The sequence below is a fragment of the Vanacampus margaritifer genome, chromosome 5 (assembly GCF_051991255.1).
Source record: "Vanacampus margaritifer isolate UIUO_Vmar chromosome 5, RoL_Vmar_1.0, whole genome shotgun sequence".
Classification (NCBI taxonomy): domain Eukaryota; kingdom Metazoa; phylum Chordata; class Actinopteri; order Syngnathiformes; family Syngnathidae; genus Vanacampus; species Vanacampus margaritifer.
This window is the reverse complement of record NC_135436.1, coordinates 30,466,965-30,489,136: the sequence shown is the minus strand read 5'-3', so window position 1 is coordinate 30,489,136 and position 22,172 is coordinate 30,466,965. Positions and strand designations below refer to the sequence as shown.

At 43.1% G+C, this 22,172-nt stretch overlaps 1 protein-coding gene and 1 long non-coding RNA gene across 3 annotated transcripts in view; both read left to right on the top strand.

The window, feature by feature from the left end:
- The window catches only part of robo1 (roundabout, axon guidance receptor, homolog 1 (Drosophila)), a 251,878-nt gene that overhangs the window by 83,840 nt on the left and 145,866 nt on the right, over positions 1 to 22,172 (top strand). Inside the window, exons 1-2 of one of the 2 annotated variants that reach the window (XM_077565323.1) lie at positions 3,532 to 3,688; positions 4,732 to 4,821. Coding sequence is in view for 1 of the 2 variants with exons in the window: in XM_077565322.1 (XP_077421448.1) it covers positions 4,732 to 4,821 (90 nt within the window). In the remaining variant the exon portion in view is untranslated. Of the gene's footprint in view, positions 1 to 3,531; positions 3,689 to 4,731; positions 4,822 to 22,172 lie in introns of those variants that run through there. The other variant, XM_077565322.1, reaches the window with a different exon arrangement.
- Positions 6,227 to 11,342, top strand: LOC144051837 (uncharacterized). The gene is made up of 3 exons (XR_013294051.1): positions 6,227 to 6,327; positions 6,747 to 6,847; positions 10,274 to 11,342. It is a non-coding gene; the product is annotated as an uncharacterized LOC144051837 (long non-coding RNA).

Genomic DNA, 22,172 nt, shown 5'->3' with positions numbered 1-22,172 from the left:
CTGGCAGACGAGTCACGCCGCAGCTTAGAGGATTTCCGTGCGTACGTTTTGGGCGGGCTCACGGCAAGTCGCGAGACGACACGCACACGCTTCAAGGCCACCTGTCAACAAGTCGGTCCCGTCAGCATCCGCCAGCTGAGCCGCTGGCGTCGTTTTCACCTTAGAGGAAAAACGGCTCTTTATTGTTATTTGTTCCCAAAACAACAACATGATTGAAATGGTTTGATTCACTTTGAATTGAAAGCAAAGCAAGTGAAGTCGAAGGTGAAAGCTGTTTTTTGTGGCACGTCTAATATTAATAACAGCAAATGAAATATTGAGCGTAATAAACACACAACGGCTGGCGGGTTCTCGACTGCAGTCTTGTTGATGGGAAAAGTCCAATTAATAATTGAAGCAAGAACATAAAAAGCGAGAATTACATTTTTAATAAATGTTGGCGAGGAGCCTGCACGTTTTATGAATAAATTGTCTCAATGTAATATTTATTTGGCGTGATATAATTAAATTTGACTCTGATCCTGTTCCAGTTGATTTTCAGAACTATGAACAGACACAATTTCAATGAGGAATATTTGCTCGGCACGCTTATTGTCAATTGGGTTGCAACTGCGACGATAAAGACTTGGTTGGCCGTGACATGAAGACGACTTGGTTGCGACGAAGACGACTTGGTTGCGACGAAGATGACTTGGTTGCGACGAAGACGACTTGGTCGCGACGAAGACGACTTGGTCGCGACGAAGACGACTTGGTCGCGACGAAGACGACTTGGTAGCGACGAAGACGACTTGGTCGCGACGAAGACGACTTGGTCGCGACGAAGACGACTTGGTCGCGACGAAGACGACTTGGTCGCGACGAAGACGACTTGGTCGCGACGAAGACGTCTTGGTCGCGACGAAGACGTCTTGGTCGCGACGAAGACGTCTTGGTCGCGACGAAGACGTCTTGGTCGCGACGAAGACGTCTTGGTCGCGACGAAGACGGCTTGGTCGCGACGAAGACGGCTTTGTCGCGACGAAGACGACTTGGTCGCGACGAAGACGACTTGGTTGCGACGAAGACGACTTTGTTGCGACGAAGACGACTTGGTTGCGACGAAGACGTCTTGGTTGCGACGAAGACGTCTTGGTTGCGACGAAGACGTCTTGGTTGCGACGAAGACGTCTTGGTTGCGACGAAGACGTCTTGGTTGCGACGAAGATGGCTTGGTTGCGACGAAGACGACTTGGTTGCGATGAAGACGACTTTGTTGCGACGAAGACTTGACACACGAACTTCATAACAAATAATAAGGTTGGGTCAAATAAGGTGTCCAGACGGACGCGTTTCCAAATCTGTCCACTCTGGAGCCCGCTTTCAAAAGTGATCGCTTTCAAGCTTCGAAACGGCGCCGTCATGTGGACGAAGGGCCGAAGCGCTAAGAAACTTGTGAGGACACATCGAAACTGGCTTTCGTGTGGGCGGGGCCTAAAAACAACAACCACAGACAAAAACAACAAGAACACCCACAACAAACAAAAACCCAAACCCCACAGAACCAAAAGGTGACTTAGAGTTTGGTTTCAAAGTTGGGTTTCAAGACAGGATTAGGGTTTCAAACACAGGATGGGGTTTCAAATGAGGGTTTCAAAGTAGGGTTTCCATTAAGGGTTGGTGTATTTAATTTTGGTTTCTAGCCAGGAAGAGGTTTTCAAATGAGGGTTTCAATCCAGGATTGGGACTTCAAAGTCAGGCTTTCATCCCGGTTTGATGCTTTAAATGAGATTTTTAAGACAGCTTTGAAAGTCGGCCTTCAAGCCTGCGTCAGGGTTTCAATTTGGGATTTCAATGTTGGCAAATCATTTGGCAAATCTTGTACCGCATTCGTTGATTTGTTGAGCACAAAATCAGCTTCTCTGTCGCTTCAGTCCACGGTCGTCTCCTCGACAACCAAGTACGGGTACATTACAAAAAAAAGAAAAGAAAAGAAAAGAAAAGTGGTTTGGCATCAAGGATGAAGCCATGAAGACGTTGCGCTGCTCTTGATCTATTTTGGGTTGTGACAAGTGTGAACACACAAAACCCGCTCCAACAGTCAGACATGTGCCGCCGCTGCTTTTATCTCATCTCGTCTCTTCCTTCGGCCACACTTTCACTCACTCAGTGTGTGTGTGCGTGTGTGTGTGTGTGTGCGTGTGTGTGTGTGCGCACGTGTGTGTGCACGTGTGTGTGCGTGGTGACAAGTCAGGCACAGCAGGAAGCCTTTACTTGCAGCCCGCCGGGTTCTTCCAGTGACTTTTGTCTGTTTTTCAAACTTTAAATCATAAAAAAAAAAAGTATTTAATGTTTTTTTTTGGTTTGGAAAAATGCACTGAGCTGTCACCAACGTCTTACAAATGCAATTATGCCATCACCACAAATCAATATCGCACTCGTTTTTTTATTTTATTTTTATTTTTACAATACAGTAGATCTTTTTAATTTTTACTCAATTTTATGAATTACTATGAAATTACTGTATCAATGACTAAAAGATGCAGCCATATTTCTGAAATGACTCGTGAGTTAACTATTGGAGTCTTGCGATTAATTACAATTAAAAAAAATTATTTGCTGACACCCCTAATTCAAATACATTTGAACGTACTCGCAAATTTGCTCAAATATGCTCACAAATTCGTTCGAAAGTACTTGTAGGCTAAATGCTACAAAGATAGCATATTTCCCATAATGCCACGGGATATTACTTGCACAAGTGCGAGTGGGAAAAAAAACAGCATTTAGCCCACATTATACCGAAAATTAAGTAAAAAATTGGGGCTGGGTATCGTTTCAGATTTCCAAAATCGATTCGATCAGAAGGACCCGATTCGATTTGATTCACGATTCACATTGATTTTCAATTCAGTTAAGGATTTCATGCAATACCAATCTTACTTTTATTTGGAAGACATTCTCAAAAGTACAAATGTTGCAAATAGTAAAAACGCATTTATCTTGCGTGAAGCATTAGTAAAAATAGTAATATTTACATTTATAATTGAATTAATGTATATATGTATATTTTATTGAACATGACCTTATCAAAACAATACATAATTATTGAAATCAATTAAAACTACAGCGCTATGTAAATAAAGTGGAAAAAACACTCTGGCAAATCACGACATTCACATTAATGTGACGGTTTTTATGCTAAGGTTCCAATGGTTAATAAATAAATAACATCAAATTGACATAAGAGACACAGTCATGGTGCATAATTATGCATCCACATTTTGTGTTTTTATGTCCAATTTCTGACCCTACTTCTTTTGGTGGTAGTTGTGTTTAGTCTTTCGCTTTTTATTCCATTTACTGTACAGTTTAATTACTGCCGCATGCTTGCACTCCGTTTGATAAGGTGGCGGTAATGCACAAAAAGCACCTGCCAACCGCGATGAGAAAGAAGAAGAAGAAGTCATGCATTACCGCCAGTGGCCTTTTTTTTTTATACAGCCACCATAGGTATCTATGCTAAAGTAGGGGGCGCTAATGAACCAAAAGTATTAGACAACCATCAAATGGAAGTAGAAGAAGAAGTCAGTAGTCTCGTGTAATTTATAGTGTAGTAAGATTTATTTACTATTTAGAGCAGCAAAATGCGCAGTAAACGATCAGGATTCTACTTTTGGCTCCAATGTGGCGCATCATTTTTGTTAAGGTAAGCCATTTAAAACTACTGCAAAAAGAAAAGCTTTTCCATAGTGCGTCTGTCTCAAAGTGTGCGAGAGGGAGACCCGCGATCCGATCCAGCCCATTTTTAAAGTTCTATAGCAATCAGCAGCTCGGAGCAGCTCGTGCTTGAGCTGTTTCCTTTCTTTGTTAGCACTGTGGGCTCCTTTTGGGCTACTCTGAATAACAGAAGGGCACATTTGAACAACGCTCAAAATTGTATTTTATTTGTGACCATGGAGTCAAAAAGTAGTCAGTGGCACAGGCACGTGCGTGCGTAATGTATGCGTCATGTGAGGATGCACACGTCACCTCGCCCTCACGATAACTGCCACCTTGCACAATAGAAATCAACAGAAGGAGAGCGAGTATCCGCCCTCAGTGGTCACACTCGGCCGATCTCAAGTGAAATTTGCCGTCTGGCCGCCTGCTGTCCGTCACAAGTCAAGCCCGACCTCATTGAGCAGACAAATACGTGGGACAGACTGACACTCGCTGAGGTGCTAATGGAGGGAGGGGGAGGGTGGGCGTGGGGTCCCTGAAATGAACCCGTCTCGACCCACAAAAAGATTTAGCACGGCTGTGTGTGAGTGGTCCCGCCCTCGCGCCGCCTGTCAGGCTGAAGATGACCCAAAAGTCTGATTAGCAATTAATGGCGCATAATTGTATTTGCATCAAGACCCTTTTGTGTGTGTGTGTGTTGTCAATCATGCTGAGTGTCAGTCTGTCCCCCTCGGCCCCCATGTGTGGGGTGCAGCCACTTATTGGTACACTGGACTGTTTTCACACTCACTTAGACGTCAAGCAGCGACAGGACACGACGACAACCTCCTGCTGGGACTCTAAACGACTCACCGACATCATCACAACTCCTAATTAGACGTTTTTTCTTGACGGTCGGGATGGAGAATTGGCCAGGATGGAGCCTGTGTTTGCTCTGGGCCTGCTTCGTGGCTGCGGCGGGCAGCGGGCACCCGGGTCCTCTTCAAGTGGCGTCCGGGTTCTCAGTCCCTGTGGTGTTATTGTTGACAGAGACGGGAGTGGCGCAGGACGGGGCGCGAGAGGGTCCGACGGCGGCTCCCACCACGGGACACGGCGACGACAACTCTTTGGGCTACACAGGTACCGGATGACATGCTTTGACGCCGTACTCATCCCTGTTATTTATTTGTTGCTTATGTCAGTGTTGTACGAGTACGGGTTTTGCCTTTCTACATTTCGACGAAGGGTGTAAGGAAAAAATGTATATGATACTCATTTGTGCTGAGTACAAAAGACTTCAGTCAAATGACTAAACTAGGCAGGGAATTATTACGCTCTGAAAACAGTTTGGTCAAAATGAACACAAATTGGGTCAAAAAGAGACGGGCCCAACTTTTTGGGTGACTCTATTCACCCAAAAAGTTGGGACAAATGAATAACCAGTAAAACAACCCAAACAAATTGGATTGCTTTGTGGGTTATTAATTTAATTTCACCCAACATTTTGGGCCAAATAACAAAAAAGTTGGATGGGCTAATTTTTGACTCAATCTAGTTGGGTTAAATTAACCCAAAAAGATCAGTCAAATAAATAACCCACAAAACAATCCCAAATAATTGGGTTGCCTCGTAGGTTATTAATTTAATTTAGCCCAAGTTTTTTGGGTTAAATAATTCAAAGTTGGGTCGGTTCATTTTTTACCCAATTCAATTGGGCTATTCAATGAATCCAAAAAGTTGGGTGCAATGAATAACCCACAAAACAACCCGAAAACTAGGTTACTTTGTAGGTTAATGATTTCGTTTGACCCAACTTTTTGGGCTAAATAACTCAAGATAGGTTGGCTCATTTTTTACCCAATTGAATTGGGTTATTTAATTAACCCAAACAGTTGGTTCCAATGAATAACCCACAAGGTTATTCATTTAATTTGACACAACATTTTGGGTTAAATAACTCAAAATGCTGGCTAGGTTAATTTTTGACTCAATTCAGTTGGGTTATTATTAACCCAAACAGAGGAGTCAAATAAATAACCCACAAAACAACCCCAAATAATTGGGTTGCCTTGTGGGTTATGTTGGCTAATTGTTTGGGTTATTTATTTGAGTGTAAGCATGCATGAAGATGCTAACTGCTAACACGCTAAAGCAAAGCCTTTTCTTTAAATGATGGTTTCTCTGATAGTATTTAATGGCGCCACGAGTTCATTCCTAATCCGGCCATTTTTAATCCCATCAGCGCATGAGAATGAAGCCAATCGATGGGGGCCGCTCGGCGAGTCGGAAATGAGCCTGATGCGTCCTAATGCCCCGCGAGCGCTCGCTTCGGGGAACGCTGACACAATCTGGACAGCTGTCGCTTTTAAGCAGCCGCTGGAGCGTAGCGCCGCTGACGGGCATTAGCGGGGACGTTACGTGTCTGAGAGGTCGACTCGTCTCGTGTTTGATTGCGACTCCTCGCTGACCTTTGCTTGATATCAAAGCGAACGTGACGGCGTATCGCAGGGCCGCTTCGTCTTTGTGGGCTCATTGGCTCGTGAACGTGTGAGGGGATTGAAAGCAAGGCCGACACTCGTTCCGCTTGCGCTGAAGGCCGAGTGTTGTCCCGAAAAGCGGAAATCCGCAAGGAAAAGACCCAATAAGGTTTGTAATTGCCTTTGACCAGTGACAAGCAGTCGTAATAGTTTTGGACTATTTGGGCAGACATACCGCAAATGCATGTGTACTCGAAATCTGCAAATATGTGAGGATTTATAGTAAATGACAAACAGCTGGCACAGACCTGGATCAGTTTAGGATTTCAAATGAGAGTTGGGGTTTCAAACCATAGTCAGGATTTCAAACGAGCAATTCCAACCTGGGCTTGATTTCCAAACGAGGCTTTGCATTTCAAATAATGCTTTTAAGACAGTGCTAAGCTTAAACAGGGGCAAAGACTTCAAAGTTGTGTTTCAAGACCGTATTATGGTTTGGAATTAGGATTTCAAGCCTTGTGTTCATCATTCAAGATACGTTAGTGTTTCCAATTGGGTTTTGAAGGCTGTCTGCCGCCGATGCCACAGGTCGCGTCCGGCTTGACATCAGCGATGGACGAGGGGTCTTCCTGATGACTTTCTCCAGTCTCTGAGTGTCCTTCAGTTTGGCGTCCCCCCTTCAGACAAAGGTTGGAGTTTCAAACAAGTGTTAGAGTTCCCAACGGTTTTGTAAGGTGAGCCAGAATTTGGCAACACTTTGAAAGCTTTCACGGCTCCCTCCAAATAGTTTAGCGGCCAATCGCATCCATAATGAATGAGAGCTACGAGCTAACACACGCGCCGCGCACAGCTTTGTTCCTTTTGCCGACATGAGAGGCTGAGCGGGACTTCACAGGGAATATTCACAACTCCGTCGCCACTGCGAAGCACAAAAGAGCACGCCCAACACAGATAGACCTTGTTGGTTGTTTGTTTTTTTTTTTGTTGTCAGAATGCGAGCATCACGAAGGGTGCGGATGATCAATGAACGGAGAAAGAAAGCTGACATGTTGTTGGGGAACGAACAACGTCCATGTGCAGTCCAAGGAAAGTTTAGGGAGATGCTCGGCTGCTGCATTTGTACTCTTTGGATTTTCAAAGTAAGCTTTAAAGCTAAGATTAAGTTAAATATAAGTAAGTCAAATAAGGGTCTGGATTTAGAAGTAGGGCTGCAAAAATGCTTGAAGGTTTCAAGTCCGGGTTTTATAGAATTGTTACGGGTTTGCACCACAGTTTGGGTTTCAAGCCAGGGTTAAGTTTTTAACTCTTTGACTGCCAAAAACGTTAAATAACGTTTAGTAAAATCCTATGGAGGAGTGCCAAAGACGTTAAAAGACGTTTGTTTCAAAACAGAGGTGAAACTAACCATTTTCTATTGTTGATTACTGAAAAACGGAATAAGGTAGAAACAAACTTTTTTTTCTGATGAAAGGTGAGAGTCCAATCTTTCATTTGGTAGTATGTGTGTTTCCATAGTCCAAACACATCATTTTCTGTGGACCTTGAAAGATCAGTCAAAATGCTTAAATCGGCTGGCACCCACGGCATCCCTTTTCTGAAAACGTTTGGCAGTCAAAGAGTTAAGGCAAGGTTAAGGTTTCATTGGTTTCAAACTCTCTATGCTTTCCATCTCCACAACGTTGTCATCTTCACGGCGAGCTCCCGTGGCCTCGTTCGGCAGCGCTCGCCGTCTGCCATGGCAACCGCACTCGAGCTAACCCTGACGGGACAACGGGGATTTTTGTTCCCCTTCCAATTTCATTCTCGTCTCCCCCATTCACGCGGGTTACTTTAGTTTGGGAAAGGGCCCGACGAGCCGTGCGGGCTCTGCAGTGTGAAGACGGGGACGAAATGGACGCGTCTGTTTGAAACGGGCTCCTCCTTGTGAAAGGTACAATTTATCGAGGGAATCTGAAATCGCTTTGTTCTGTCGAGTTTGCTTTGTTGACGTGTACAGTACGCAGTCATGAAAGCCTGAAGTAGGGTTTGAAAAATAAATAAATAAATACACTACACATATATCGTGTTTTACTATTTCATACGTCCCAGTGGATGAAATAGTGAAGCAGAGCGTGTGTTCATTTATTTGTATTTTTTTGCGAGCCAAGGTTCGGGTTTCAACTCTGGAATGTTCTCCCCGCTGAACTTAAATTGGAGACAAATACGAGTGTCTTCAGCAAAAAACTGCTCTAATTAAATGTGAGAGATCAGTTAGCACTCGCAACTGGACAGGAAATGTACTTGAGGAATCATTTAGTATATTGTTGGAAATGGATTTGTGATTATGGCTTCAAAGGAAGGTTTTAGGTCTGGTGAAAGGTTTCACACCAGGTTGAACGCTTTCATCGAGCGTTGCAAATGAGTTTGAAGTTTGGATTATGTTTTGAAGTCAGGGTTTGAAATCGGGTTTGAAGCGTGAAATACGGTTGCAAAAAACGCTTGTATTTAATGAGGGTCAAGTCATGCTGAATTTGGGTTTCAAGTCTTGTATCGGGTTTGAAGCAAGTGGTAGGGCTTTTTGTGAATGTCATCGGATGTCGGTAAGAGGCAGTAAACGGAGGGTGGGAGGAGGGCTTGGTGTTTCGTGGTCGTAAATCTGAGCAGCACCTGCTCCCCCGACTGGCCGCGCGGTGTGAGGTCAGCACCAGCCGATATCCCATCGCTCACATTTATTACGCTCATCGCAGCGCCAGTTTTGTTTTGGCAGCTGCGCAGAAAGAAAAAGAAAGCGTTTTAGTTTTCATGCAGGGGGTTTGGTTCAGTCTCGTCGGTCCCGTTAAAGGCGTTGACTACAAGAGGATTAAAGCTCGTCGTTGTAGTGTTTTCTGGGACGTTTGGTTTCAGATGTAACTCCCCGTTAGCAGACCTCAGGCAAATGTGCTGGCAGTCGAGCAAAGTTTCAGTTTGAAAGTTTCCATTGCTCGCTTAATTGTTATAAGGTTGTCATCGCAACCCCTAGATGAACTCCTTTTACGGGTCTTTAAACTTGCTTGACACATGAGAGTTCTGTTAAGCCCGCATCCCACTGAGGGAGGAACGTTTGCGATGCTAGCGAATGTTGATTTCACAGCAGGGTTCACTCGAGGTCACTCACAACGTTTCCTAAACGTTCTCTAACATTCTTTAAACAGTTTTAATTGTTTTCTAAACAGTTTTAAAACCGTATCCCGCTGAGGGAGGAACGTTTACGATGCTAGCAAATGTTGATTTCACATCAGGGTTCACTCAAGGTCACAACATTTCCTAAACATTCTCTAACATTCTTAAAACTGTTTTTATTGTTCTCTAAACAGTCTTAAAACCGTATCCCGCTGAGGGAGGAACGTTTACGATGCTAGCAAATGTTGATTTCACATCAGGGTTCACTCGAGGTCACTCACGTTTGCTAAATGTTCTCTAACATTCTTTAAACAGTTTTAATTGTTTTCTAAACAGTCTTAAAACCGTATCCCGCTGAGGGAGGAACGTTTGCGATGCTAGCAAATGTTGATTTCACATCAGGGTGCGTTCAAGATTGTAGCGCTTCCTAACGTTCTTAAAACAGTCTTAATGGTTCTCTAATCTGTCTTTATTGTTGCAAGGAAATTTTGAGCGTGTTGGAAATTTCCCTGCAACATTAAAAAACATTAAGATTGTTTACGATCCATTTAGCATAACATCCAAATTTTCTTCACTACACATTCTCATTATTGATTCATTCTAAATGCAGTTTACAAGTTACACGTGACGTACAGTATATGTAACTGTCACCAAGCAACCGTCAGGGCACTTTTGCAATCTGATGTTTTTCCTTCAGGCGCTTCTTGGAAGCTCCCTGGACGTGCAATCAGAGATGATTTGTTGCCTCTTTTAGCGACGGCCCTCACCGACAGAAATACAATCTACCTTTTGCCAAGGTCGTCTGCCGTCTCCTCCCCACCTCTAATTAATGTCTGCCCGGCCCGCCTTCACTCCTCGCGTTGCGTCCATACCAGACTGACACGCAAGGGCGGGGGGGCGTCAAGGCCACGCGTATAAATCAGACAACATTCCGACCACAGGAAGTTGTAAAGGGAAACACCTTTGTTTGTTGACAGAGATGGAATCCATCTTGCAAGCATGAGGACGCCGCGCGCTAATGGGGAGGAGGAAGTGTTGCTGGGTGGATCCGAAACCCGCTTCACTTGACAGCATGAAATTTGGTCATCGCTGACGTCTATCATATGTAGACGCACAGAAAAGTACGAATGCTCAAAAGGACACACGACCGACAGATTGGCAATGTTTCATCGTAAAGAATTTGATTTCTTGTCATTGCATGTGGAAAGAACACCAACATTTGTGGAAACATTATTAACAGTAGTAATAATAGTAGCAATAATTAAAAATAATTATTAGTTTCATGGCAAAGTTGTTTGTGTTTGGTGAAAACTTCCACTTTGTATCATCTGTCCTTGAGGAGCCATCTTTTCTTTTTCTTTTCTTTTTTTTTTTAAATGTACAGAAAGCAGCAGAGACAAATTTGTTGTCTCTGGGATTTGGCAGCGAGCGTCCGATCCCAAAGCTGCTTTCAACAGATAAACAGCAAGACAAAAGAACTCTGTGTGATTGAGTTCTTTCATTCTTCATTTTGAACATTTTGCAGGTAAATCAGAGGGAGGCTGTTGGGCATTTCTGTCCCGATTCACAGTTTGGCTGCCATCCAAAAACGCCCTTAGAAATAAATATGCATTCACTCAAACTGCTGTGAGTGAAGCTTTTAAAATCAATTGTGATACAAGGTGGAATTCCAGGCAAACATTTGAGATTTTGAATTCTTTTTTTATTTAATGGACATTTTATGACTTTCATTACAGAAGGAAAACCTCAACAAGAGATGTTAAGAGAGTAAGTTTGCTTTTGAAGGAAATAAACCAAATGATGGGATTCATTACAGTTCACAAACTAAAATGACTTCATAACAAAATGGTGTCATTTTGTCAACTTGACATTCATTTGAGGGGACATTTTATGGGGGCCTCCCAGATATCATTTTCAGGATATTAATGAATCAACATGCAATCAACAAGTCCCAAAATGTAAAATAACTAAATAAGCATTTTTTCATTTTTAAGGCAAATTGTATTTTACGTACTGTACAGTAAACCCACGCACGTAATTGATACCCCAAAAAGTTTATACTGTGTTATAATTACATTGCCTATGGATGGCGACAAATAATGACTTTTGTCGAAATGAAGTTCCTCAACTCACTTCAATGGCGTCAAAGCGATACTTTTACTGCAACGGCGGATGAAAAGTCCGTAAATGGGTGAAATGTTTTTTGGGGGGTCGACTCGATAGTGTGTCGCAAATTAACGCTCCACAACAGTAACGAAAGTCTTGAAGCAAATATCTATTTGACGCAAATGACAAAACAAAGTATTAGTCCCGCTTGAACTTTTATCTTGTAGCGTCCCGCTAAACGTCTTCATTTTCTCTTTGTGTCTAAACAGCAGCATCTTTGTTTTATTGACCTTATCCGCTTTGGAGTTTGAGCGAGAAGGGAATGAAAGCCATTAAATCGTCTTAGCCAGTAAGGGAATGCAGACTCCTTTTCCTTCACCTCTCTTTGCCAAAGGGGGGCTTGGGTTTTGTGCCGGGGTCCGACGCGTGTGAATGGCAGCTCAGCGTGGAAGAAAACAGGATCCCCCGTATAGAAACATCCTAAGAAAAGACGGAAAATAAATGAATAAAAGGAGTGTTACGGCACATGAAAAGGCCTCATTGAGGAATGGGATGGTAAGATTTAAATGGGGGGGGGGGCGGGGGGGCTACCATTGAACATTGTATTAAGGGACGCTCTCATTAAGATGCCGGCATACTTTGAGGGAAAACATTGTCGGTCCAGCCCACAGGGGTTCGTGCATTTGTCAGTGCGGCAGCATGAACGGCAGGCAGCGGGAAGATTCCGGAATCGGGTTCTTATCTGCTGAAACGGACGATCGCTATGCAGATTTTAGTCTTGCTATTAGCCACGCTGGTCACTCTGGGGGTCCCCAGAGAAGACCACCGCAGGGGTCTTCGTCGCCTCTCCGCTTTACACAAGTGCAAGCGGCTACCCGGAAACTTTTCCTCCCGGCGTTCCAATGGGAAGGCGCCCACATGTCCTCACAGTAAGTGGAAAGTGACACTTTTGATTTCACGCGACGTCAAGGATGTCACAATGTGTTTTTTTTTTTGCAAACGAACGACTTTGAATGTGGCATCACACACTGATGACAATTTGACTTTTTTCTTCCCCCACTTTGTTGTTCTGCTCTGATCAAGGGAATCGGGTGTTAACGAGAGAGAGGACTGTTCCTCGCTGTATATGCTAATTAGCATAGGCTTGATGCAACATGGCTGCTTGTTGCCTTTAATGCATTCGTTTTTAATGTCTCTTGCTTACTATTTAGAGCTGAAGCTCTGAAGTTGAACACGATCCTTCCCCCAATTTCCCCCCATATGCTCTAATGAAAATATATACGCAACAAAAATATGAACGCAGTACTTTTGTTTTTGCTCCCACTATCTATGAGATGAACTCAAACATCTAAAACTTTATCCACTTACACAATTTCACCATTTCTCTCAAATATTGTTCACAAAGCAGTCTAAACCTGTGATAGTGAGCACTTCTCCTTTGCAGAAATAGTCCAGCCCACCTCACAGGTGTGCCATATCAAGATGCTGATTAGACACCATGATTAGTGCACAGGTGTGCCTTAGACTGTCCACAATAAAAGGCCAGTCACTGGTTTTCCGAGTCCCCAAACATGCATGTATGTACTCTTCAAGCTTGGAGGCTTTGTGAGTCAGTTCAAGTTAGCATCGCTAGAGGTCGCTGCGTGGTAACAAATGTGCAGCTGGCAACTTGAGAGCAGCTCGTTGCTCCTTCTGGGAGACACAAAGTCAAAGAGAGAGAGAGAGAGAGACTTTCAGCTAGTCTGTTTCATGCCACTCATAACTTTCCTCCCCTTTCACGCCTATATCATCTTTTAATGCATCACTGTGAATTATTCACGAGCTGGAGGAGGCGGCTTGGTTTTAAGCTTTTGCTTCATCAAAAAGGGCAAAGAAATAACAGACTGGAGGCTAGACTGCTAACAGTGTTAATACGTAACTGTGAGGAAAAGTCACATCATTTTTAATCAAGGTGTTAATCCTAAACCCACATTTGCTCTTCCATTTAGAGTAGGAAACATTGTGGTTCAGAAAAATCAGTTCATTGGATTTTGAATAGTAACATTGAATTATCCATGATTATTGCAGTGCTCAGCCTGTGTTCACCAGAGCTGTCAATCAAAAGATCAATATGCTTATCTATCTATCTAGTCGGCTAACTTGCTACCCCATGAGCTAGCTAAACGGGTAACTAAGGTACTTAGGAACATAGCATGCTAACATCTTAAGCACACAAAATCTTATCATATATAATAATATATACATAGTCATTTGTATGCTTGATTTTATTGGTACAGTAATGTACCGGTATGCATTTTGGGTAGTACAGTAGGCTACAACGTATTCGATTTTGTTCTGTTGAGCAGTGAAGTGTTTTTCATTTTACTGCTTGAATAGACTTTTTTTTTTTCTATGTTCAATGCTCAATCTATGTCAATGAATTTGTAATTTGATGCTACATGAGTGCCTTGTGGAGAAAAAACAAAACATAACAAACTAAGTGGACATTAACCTTACAGGTGAAAACTTAAGAAAAAAAAATGGTGCTGCTGAAGTATTACTGGGAATATTAAAACCCTCGGAGACTAAACGTCGTGCGTTAGGGTCATTATATAATAAGTGAAGCGTTTCAATAATAACAGCTTATCGTTTCGTCCCAGTGGCACCGCCATTTTGGGAAAACCGCATCCACAAAAAAATCATCATGATAACTAAGTAACTTTGGTGTGCGCGCGTGTGCTTATGCAGACAGGAAGTGGTTAAATTTCCACACTGGGAAACATCTCCATGAAGCAGGAGGAGGAGGAGGGGGGAAGAAGAAGAGTGGTGTGTGTGTGTGTGTAGTGTGTGTGTGTGTGTGTGTGTAGTGTGTGTGTGTGTGTGTGTGTATGTGTGTGTGTTCATGGCAGTAGACGAAGCCATTCCTGCTTTTCCCCCTGAATAGTAAAGCAGCGATCCCGGCTTACCTCGCTGCTGCTGCTGCTGCTGCTGCTGCTGCTGCTGCTTTCCCCTCTGCTGCGCTGCTTCCAAGCCTCGGGGTGTTAAAAAAAGAAGAAGAAGAAGAAAGAAAAGGTGGGATGGAAAAGTTACGGTGACTGCGTTGGATTTTCTTTTGCGTTGCTGGTGGAGACGCGGACGGGACTGGACGGTTCGGGACGGGACGGGACGGCGGTGCCTGCTAAAGTTGCCCCAACTCCGGTGACACAACATCGGACTGGAATAATGTGATTTGCGAGGAAGGAAGTTTTCGCGTTGTTCTGGCTTTCTTTGAGACTATCCCCCACCCTTCCCCATTTTCTTCCAAATGGTTTGAATGAAGTGTTGGACACGCACGCGGCATCGACCTCGGGATGCTTCTACACGCTGGACACTTTTTTGCTTTCATTCCACACGTTTGTCGGGAAGAGGACATGCATTGACGTCCATAAAGTCGCCTTTGGAATTAATTCGGATTACTTGCGCAAAGCGACAGAGGCGTTGAATGATGTCCCCAACTTTGACCGGATTTGTATTGCTATTAGGATTTGTCCATGTGTGCTCAGGTGAGTGGGAAGAAAATCATGCAAATGTCTTTCATGCTTATTGTTTGCTATGCACGATTATCACCTGAGTAGTCAGGAGTCACTGGCTACATGCATGCAGAACACAAGTCAAGTCCACCAGCAGTTGTTTCAAAGGAATGAGGAGAGCAACCCATAAGGAATGAAGTGCAGATTATTTCATTTGAAGCTTGTTTTTTTTTGTTTTTTTAAATTTGGGAACATTCGAACATAACTTCACCGGGTTTGAGGGACTCACGGGTCAGAAGTGAGTCACCATGACAACCCTAATGAGCACAAGCAGTACAGAAAATGGATGGCTGGGGGAAAAAATAGGAAATGAAGCTCATGATTACTTCCAGATTAAGGTGTAATTAAAAAAAAAGGCAATTAATTCATGCATTCATTGAAATTTAGTCCACATTAAAGCACTTCAGAAGCTAGATACTCTCTTAATGACAAGCAGTCTAATATGGTAGTTAAAAAAAATGGTGCTGGATAATTACATTTGAATGCATTTGTAATCCCCCCCCCCCAAAAAAAAAAAAAAAAACAGAAAAGGAAACAAAGCACTATATTACCGTATTGAGTTATAGGCTAGTTAGTCACATTACAAAACAAAAAATGATGTTAAACAAATCCTCATTTTTGTTGAAAAATAATTTTCAGTGAATATTTGTATTGCTATTTTCACACTTACTGTTTCACGAACAACATAAGAAATGAAGCTAATTATTATTTTTGATTGTAGCACTAAATTAGTTATTTGTGTTTTGGAACTGAAATGTTTTAGTGAATTTTGAAAATTGTTGAAAATGGTAAAAAACATCACAAGCTCACATCACTTGAAGTAGTCCGCATTAAAGCACTGCTAGTCAAAATCAGAAGCCGCTTAGCAGTTACTTGAGCAGAGAGTTGGAACGCTTTTGAAGAATTTTGCGCTTAATTGTCACCAGGACACGAAGCACATTTGTTGGCCGTGCGAGACGAACGTGAAGCGATGAAGTCATGCGCACGCCGATGCCACCATCCTTCACGGATGAGCCCCCCCAACACCCCCCCCACCCGACCTCCATGGTTTTTTTTTGCTGAGCTCAGTGTTTTATTTCCTCTTTCGCTGTATCGAGTAACACGGTTCTTAATCCAGACGTTGTATTTCCTCTCTGACCTGTTTATAATAGGAAAAGTGCAGGCTGTACCACAACTTTGGGGGAGGGGGGCGGGGGGGGAGTCTTTGGTATTTTGTCCTCCCGCGCCGTCTTATTATCTCTTTCCTCTTTCTGGATCTTGTGGACCATGATATCCAAGCTTTTCCAGGTCACTTGCTTCCCGACTTCTGGGCCGCCATCCCATTAAAAGACGTTAGTGCAAGTGTGTCCTCAGAAGTTTTTTTTTTTTTTTTAATTCTTTTTTATTGTCGTATCTTGTCCTAAGGCTTTGTCAGTTCCCAGATTGGATTCTCCCATTAAAACGCTGTAAGTCCTCCACAAATCCTTGTTTCGGGTCATCGCGACGATAGGCAATTGTAGATGCAGGAAAATGATAGCGCCACCTAAACAGGAAGTCGGGTCAGGGGTCAGCAGTGACTAAACGGTGCCGCGTCCTGTTTGGGAGTGTGAGAAAGTGCGTAAAGAGGCCAACGTGGATTAGACGCACAAATTCAATTGGATTTGGTGCCGCTTGCCAGAATAAAGATGTCACATTTGCTGCTAATTGGATGCTTAGCAACTTGAATTTAGCTTTCAAGTAGTGATAGAGCAAAAATGTTTTTTTCAAAGCCGATACCAATTATTAATAGTCAAGGAGGCCGATAACCGATATTTCCAGCCGATATTCATTTGAAGAGAGAATAAGAGAAAACATTAGTGTCAAATTAATGCAAAATAGAAAACCTTTTTAAAGCAACACTAAGCAACTTTCAGTTTATGATGATTATGTTGGCGCCATATGGACAAAATCAGTCATGTTATACCTGAAGGAAGACCACATTTCCCATGAGGACAAGTTGTTTAGTGCCAGTCAAAATGATACAGATCCCCCTCAGGCCATGGCAAAGGTACCATTCAACTCGTCCATGTTGCATGAAAATATTTTATTTTGGTTGAAAAGTTCCTTAGTGCTACTCTAAAAAATATTTTAAATTTATAAAAGAATTGACAAATTCAGTTTTTTTGTGCTTTCAAGACTAGGTGAAAATTTTGGGTTTTAATTTTGAGGTTCCAAATGAGTGTTTCAAATTTGAAAGCCAAATTTAGGGTGGCAAATTTAGTGTTACAAATTGGACTGAAGACAGAGTTGGGGTTCCAAATTAGGGTTTGAAGCCAGGTTTTGGGATCCAACAAAGGGTTTAGGGTCTCAAACAAGCGTCAAGGATTCAAATTCGGATTTGAAGTCATTTTAGTGTTTCAGGTTTAGGCTTCAAACAAGTTTGTGATTCTGCTTTGAAGCCAGAGTGAGGGTTTCCGATTTTTATTTCAGACCAGGGTTGGACTTCTAAGTTTGGGTTTCAAGCCAGGGTTCAGGGTTTGAAACTATGTTTTGAAGTCTGTTTTAGGCTTTTAGATAAAGATTTGAAGACCATGTTAACTTTCAGTTTTTCGGGTTTTAAATTGGGGTTCCAGACGGGAAAAGGGTTTGAAACCTGCCTTCGGGTTTCAAATGGCGCTTTTCATTTAGTCGGGTGTGGCCATCCCAGCATCTTCGTCAGCTTGCGCCATCTCGGCGGAGAGTCGCAAGAAGCCGACCTTTGCCCGTCAGCCGCTCGTAAACGGGCGCGCGTGCGCCTTTTATCGACTGCTCGGCGTTAAACGCTCGTTATCTCGCACGCCGATTGCTCGTCACGCCAGAGGCGAAAGGTGGCGGCGCGTTATGAAAGCCGGCAAGGCTTTTGTGCGATAAGAACATCAAGCGTCGGGAAATGATTTGGCTTGTGACTCGCCTTGATGGGAAAGGCGGAGGTGGCGTTCGATCCTTGCGCCGTCTTGACAAATGGGCTTGTTGTAAGTGCTGATAAATTGCGGCCTCCGACATGACGCCGCCGCACAGCCGGCCCCCTCGGCCAATTAATGGCCGCCCGGCGCAAGCGAGACGCATCAATGTCGCCCTCTGACACTCACTCAGCTTGCAACCCACCAGGCAACAAAATCCTTCCACGCAACCTCGCTTCAGTCCAGGAAAACCGAAAAACTGCGATTGGGCCGGCAAACCAGTGACGGTTTCAAATTAGGGCTTCAAGTTGAGAGTTTTCAATTAGGACCAGTATTTGAAGTTCTGCTTTCAAAGTAGGACTTGCAGCCTGGTTTAGGATTTCAAACAAGGGAGGGTTTCATAACACAATTAGGGCTTTAGTTTTTAGGGCCTGCGTTACGGTTTCAAAGAAAGATTAAGGTTTCAAATTAGTATTATAAGCCAAATTGAAGGTTTCAAATTGGGTTCCAAGCCTCAATTACGATTTCAAGAAAAAGTGAAGATTTTAAATTAGATTTCTAAAAAAGCATAACAAATTGGTTTCAAAGTGACATTAAGGATTCAAATTGGTTTTCCAACAAAAATGCATGTTTGAAGCCACAGTTGGGATTCTACACGAAAGTCAGGGTTTTAAATTGGGGCTCCAAGACCGTGTTAGGGTTCCAAATTGGTTTCAAATGGAGAGTTTGAATTTGGGGTTTTGGGATTCCAAACAAGGATAAGGGTTTCAAAGTCAGTGGTAGGGTTTCAAATTATGATTTTAAGACTGGGCTAAGGTTGCAAACAAGGATGAGCTTTTTTAAATTAGTGAATGAAGCCAAAGTTAGGATTTGCAATTTTGTTCCATTCTTGGCGTAGGCCTTACGTTTGAAATTTGGAGCCAAGGTTAGGGTTTCAAATTGTTCGATTTTTCAGACTGGGATGTGTTTTCACACACAGGTTAGGTTCAGATCAGGGTTTGAAACAAAAATGAGGCTTCAAATCACAGTTAGGTTTGGGTCAGGGTTGGGGCTTCAAAATTCGTTTTTCAAACCAGTGTCAGGTTGATCAAGTTCAGGTTCCAAACCATTGTTGAAGTTTCAAAGTACGGTTTGGGGACAAGAATTAGGGTCTCAAAACAATGATTCAGGTTTAGAAATTAAGATTTCAAGCTTGATTTCCAATTGGGTTAGACTAAAAATTGAGGATTTTCGGTTCTGGCTCGTAGTTTGAGGCTTCCCGTATGACGCCCGATCTCGATTCCATCCGCCAGTGCTTCCCTCCTAATCCCAATCCAACACGCTTGTAAAGCCTCCGATCAGAGATTAGGCAAATTCTGCTTTGGCGAAAGATCGTGAGAAGCGTGACGAAATCCGTAACGAGTGACAAGATAAGCATTAGGGCGCAGATAAATGAGAGCCTTAATGATCTAGTAACGCGACACCCCTGCCGAGTGCTGCTCTTTAATGAAGCAAAAATGATCCTAATTGGATTAATTAGCGAATCCATCTCATGTCCGCACATTGTCATCGGTTGCGGAGGCAGTTTGCCTTAAATGTGTGTCAGGGGAAGTCAGACGATTGAAGATCACAGCGAGGGCAAGGCATGATTATTGCGGGAATGCGGAAAGTGGCTCACTTCATAAAGTGCAATGTCCAGTAACAACATGCGGTCGCGGGTTTGAGTCCCACCTCTGACTGTAAATGGCAATTATGCTAAGGGATATAAATGTATACCAACTGACTATCATAGTTGCACTTTTCCATGTAAAAGAATGGTGGGTACTGCATACCTAGGTGGCGCTATTAATTAATTAATTAATGAATCAATTATTTTTTCATTTTTTCATTGGATATCATTAGTTCTACTTTTCCATCTAAATGAATGGAGGGTGCTTAGATGAAGGTTTGTAACTCTTGACTCCTTGGGAAGCAGCTTGTTGGTGGCAGATCGCGTGTCAACTTGACCATCGGCGTCACGAGCAACGACAGACAAGCAGCTATCGAATATTTTTTAGAATCAATCTATTGATTATTCACTCGATGAATCCGCTCATCTGATTCATTTTAAGTTTGCGTTAGTGTATTACAAAACATTTGTCCCCTCTGATTACTGTTTATTAACCAGTGGTTGGTGTTTATGTCGTACTCGATGTCACCTGTTGAGTCATTGCTTTCCAGAGTCAAAACTGATGTTTACAAATGACTTTTGTTGCTTAAACAGAAGATAATCAGTCTTCAAAGTGGTTTTTTTTCAAAGTGTTTTCTTCATAATCAGTCAACGATTACATGTTGATAAGCAAAAAACAGGATTTGGACAATTTTTTATAAAAAAAAAAAAATGGCTCCAAATGATAACCCGATTATTAAAATAGTTGTTGATTAATTTGATAATCGATTACTTGTCGATGAATCGATTAGGTTTGCCAGCTCTAATTTGCAATGAGCTTCTTCTTTCTTTGGCTGCGGCCGATGGAAGGCAGCAGCAGGCTCGCTCGCTCGCCCGCTCGCTCGCCCGCTCGCTCGCCCGCTCGCAATACTTAGCGCATGTGGCTCCTGACACTCGATTGGAGGACAAACATCCCGACGGACGTGATAAACGAGAGTCTCGCTGCGGGATGAAAGGTCTGCTTTCTGTTTGGAAGAGCAAAACAAAAACCGGCACGCTTGCAATTCCCATGGCTCTGCTTCCTGTAATGAAAAATTGCAGAATAAAAGCTTGTGCATGCCTGCTAACGCGGTTACGTAACGCTAATCCGTACCCGGTGCTCTCTGACAAGCTTAATTCACGTGGACTCATCAAGACAGAATTTCACTCTTGCAGATGTCAGTGGAAAGCAGAATAAATCAGCAAAAACGGTATCGGCTTTTCAAGACTGGATTACATTTTCAAAGTAGGGTTCCAAGTTTAAGTTAGTGTTTCAAACAAGGGTTAGGGTTTCAAATGATAGTTCCAAGAGTGATTTAAGGTACAATTAGGGATGGGTGAGTAACGGTACTGGGCCCATATCGGGTACTCGTCGAGGATGACGATACCAGCCACTGAGCAAAAAGCAAAATCTGACATGAAGTTGAAGTCTTCCTTGTTCGTCGTTGGTGCTGAACTGTGTCTAAAAGACAGAAACAGGTTTGCTCAGAATATTCTGTGATTGCGTTCATTGAAATTTTATGTATGACAGGCATTAGTGGTATCGGTACTTGATATCTGTTTTCTGTCAGGATAGGGTTCCAAATTGCATCTCAAATAAAATATTCAAGACTGCGTTAGAATAGTGTTTCAAATCAAGTTGAATTAAAGGCAGGTTTGGGGTTTTAAATGAGTTTCAAGCTTAGTTTTGTTTCCGAATGACAGTTCGGTTTTCAAATCCTGAAAATACACAAATGAGTAAACAGTTAAAACCCAACCAAAGAAAACCCCCATTATATTTAGTTTTGGGCTGTTTTTTTAAGACTTTTTTTTTTTTTAAGTGCTTTCTCCCATAAAGCAGGTCGACACGCACAAGACCCTGCGGGGACGGCAACGGGGAGGCCGCATTGTGTTGCCTTAACGGGTCCATTGTCAGGCATGGAGGAGGGGAAGGATTGGCCAGAGTCTTAAGGCGGGTGGGGGTCGATGGTACCTAACAAAGCCGACCCCAGAGGCTTGAATTCGGGGGGGGGGGGGACAGAATAAGAAGGGGAAGGACGGGGCAGGGGAAACCCCCGCTGGCGCTGCGTATTCCCGCAGCTCCTCCCAAATGTGCTGATGGCGGTGGAGGTCTCGTCTCAAAAGTGGACATCTGGGCAGAGCTGATGTTGATTTTTGGAAGTGCTGCGTAAATGGAGGGAGCTGCTACAAAGCGCCAGTGTGGTGCTGCTTTGTTTTTTTTTTCTTCCCAGGATCACTCAGAAAGGTTTCCTGTACTCCCAGTTGGTCATTCGAACCGGGCTTGAGCCCACTTGACAGCTTCAAGTCCGGTAACGTACGTTCGGATGGTGTGATTGATGATGCAGACTCGAGATTGGTGTTGTTATCCGGATCACTGCTGCCTTGGACAATAGAAATCAACAAGACAGACCAGAAAGAACCCACATGAAAAAAGTCCCTTTTACACATCGGCATATATATCTAGGTGTCTTATGATTATGCCATTGGTCCTCTCACATTTTATTCATGATAGCTGCTATCTTGCGCAATATAAAAAATGGCAAAACTACAAATAAATCCTGGCCAAAAGTCTCCAATGAAGGTTCTGTTTTGCATTGGCATCTGTACCTAGGTGTCTTATGATTATGCCATTCGTCCTCTCACATGTTATTTATGATAA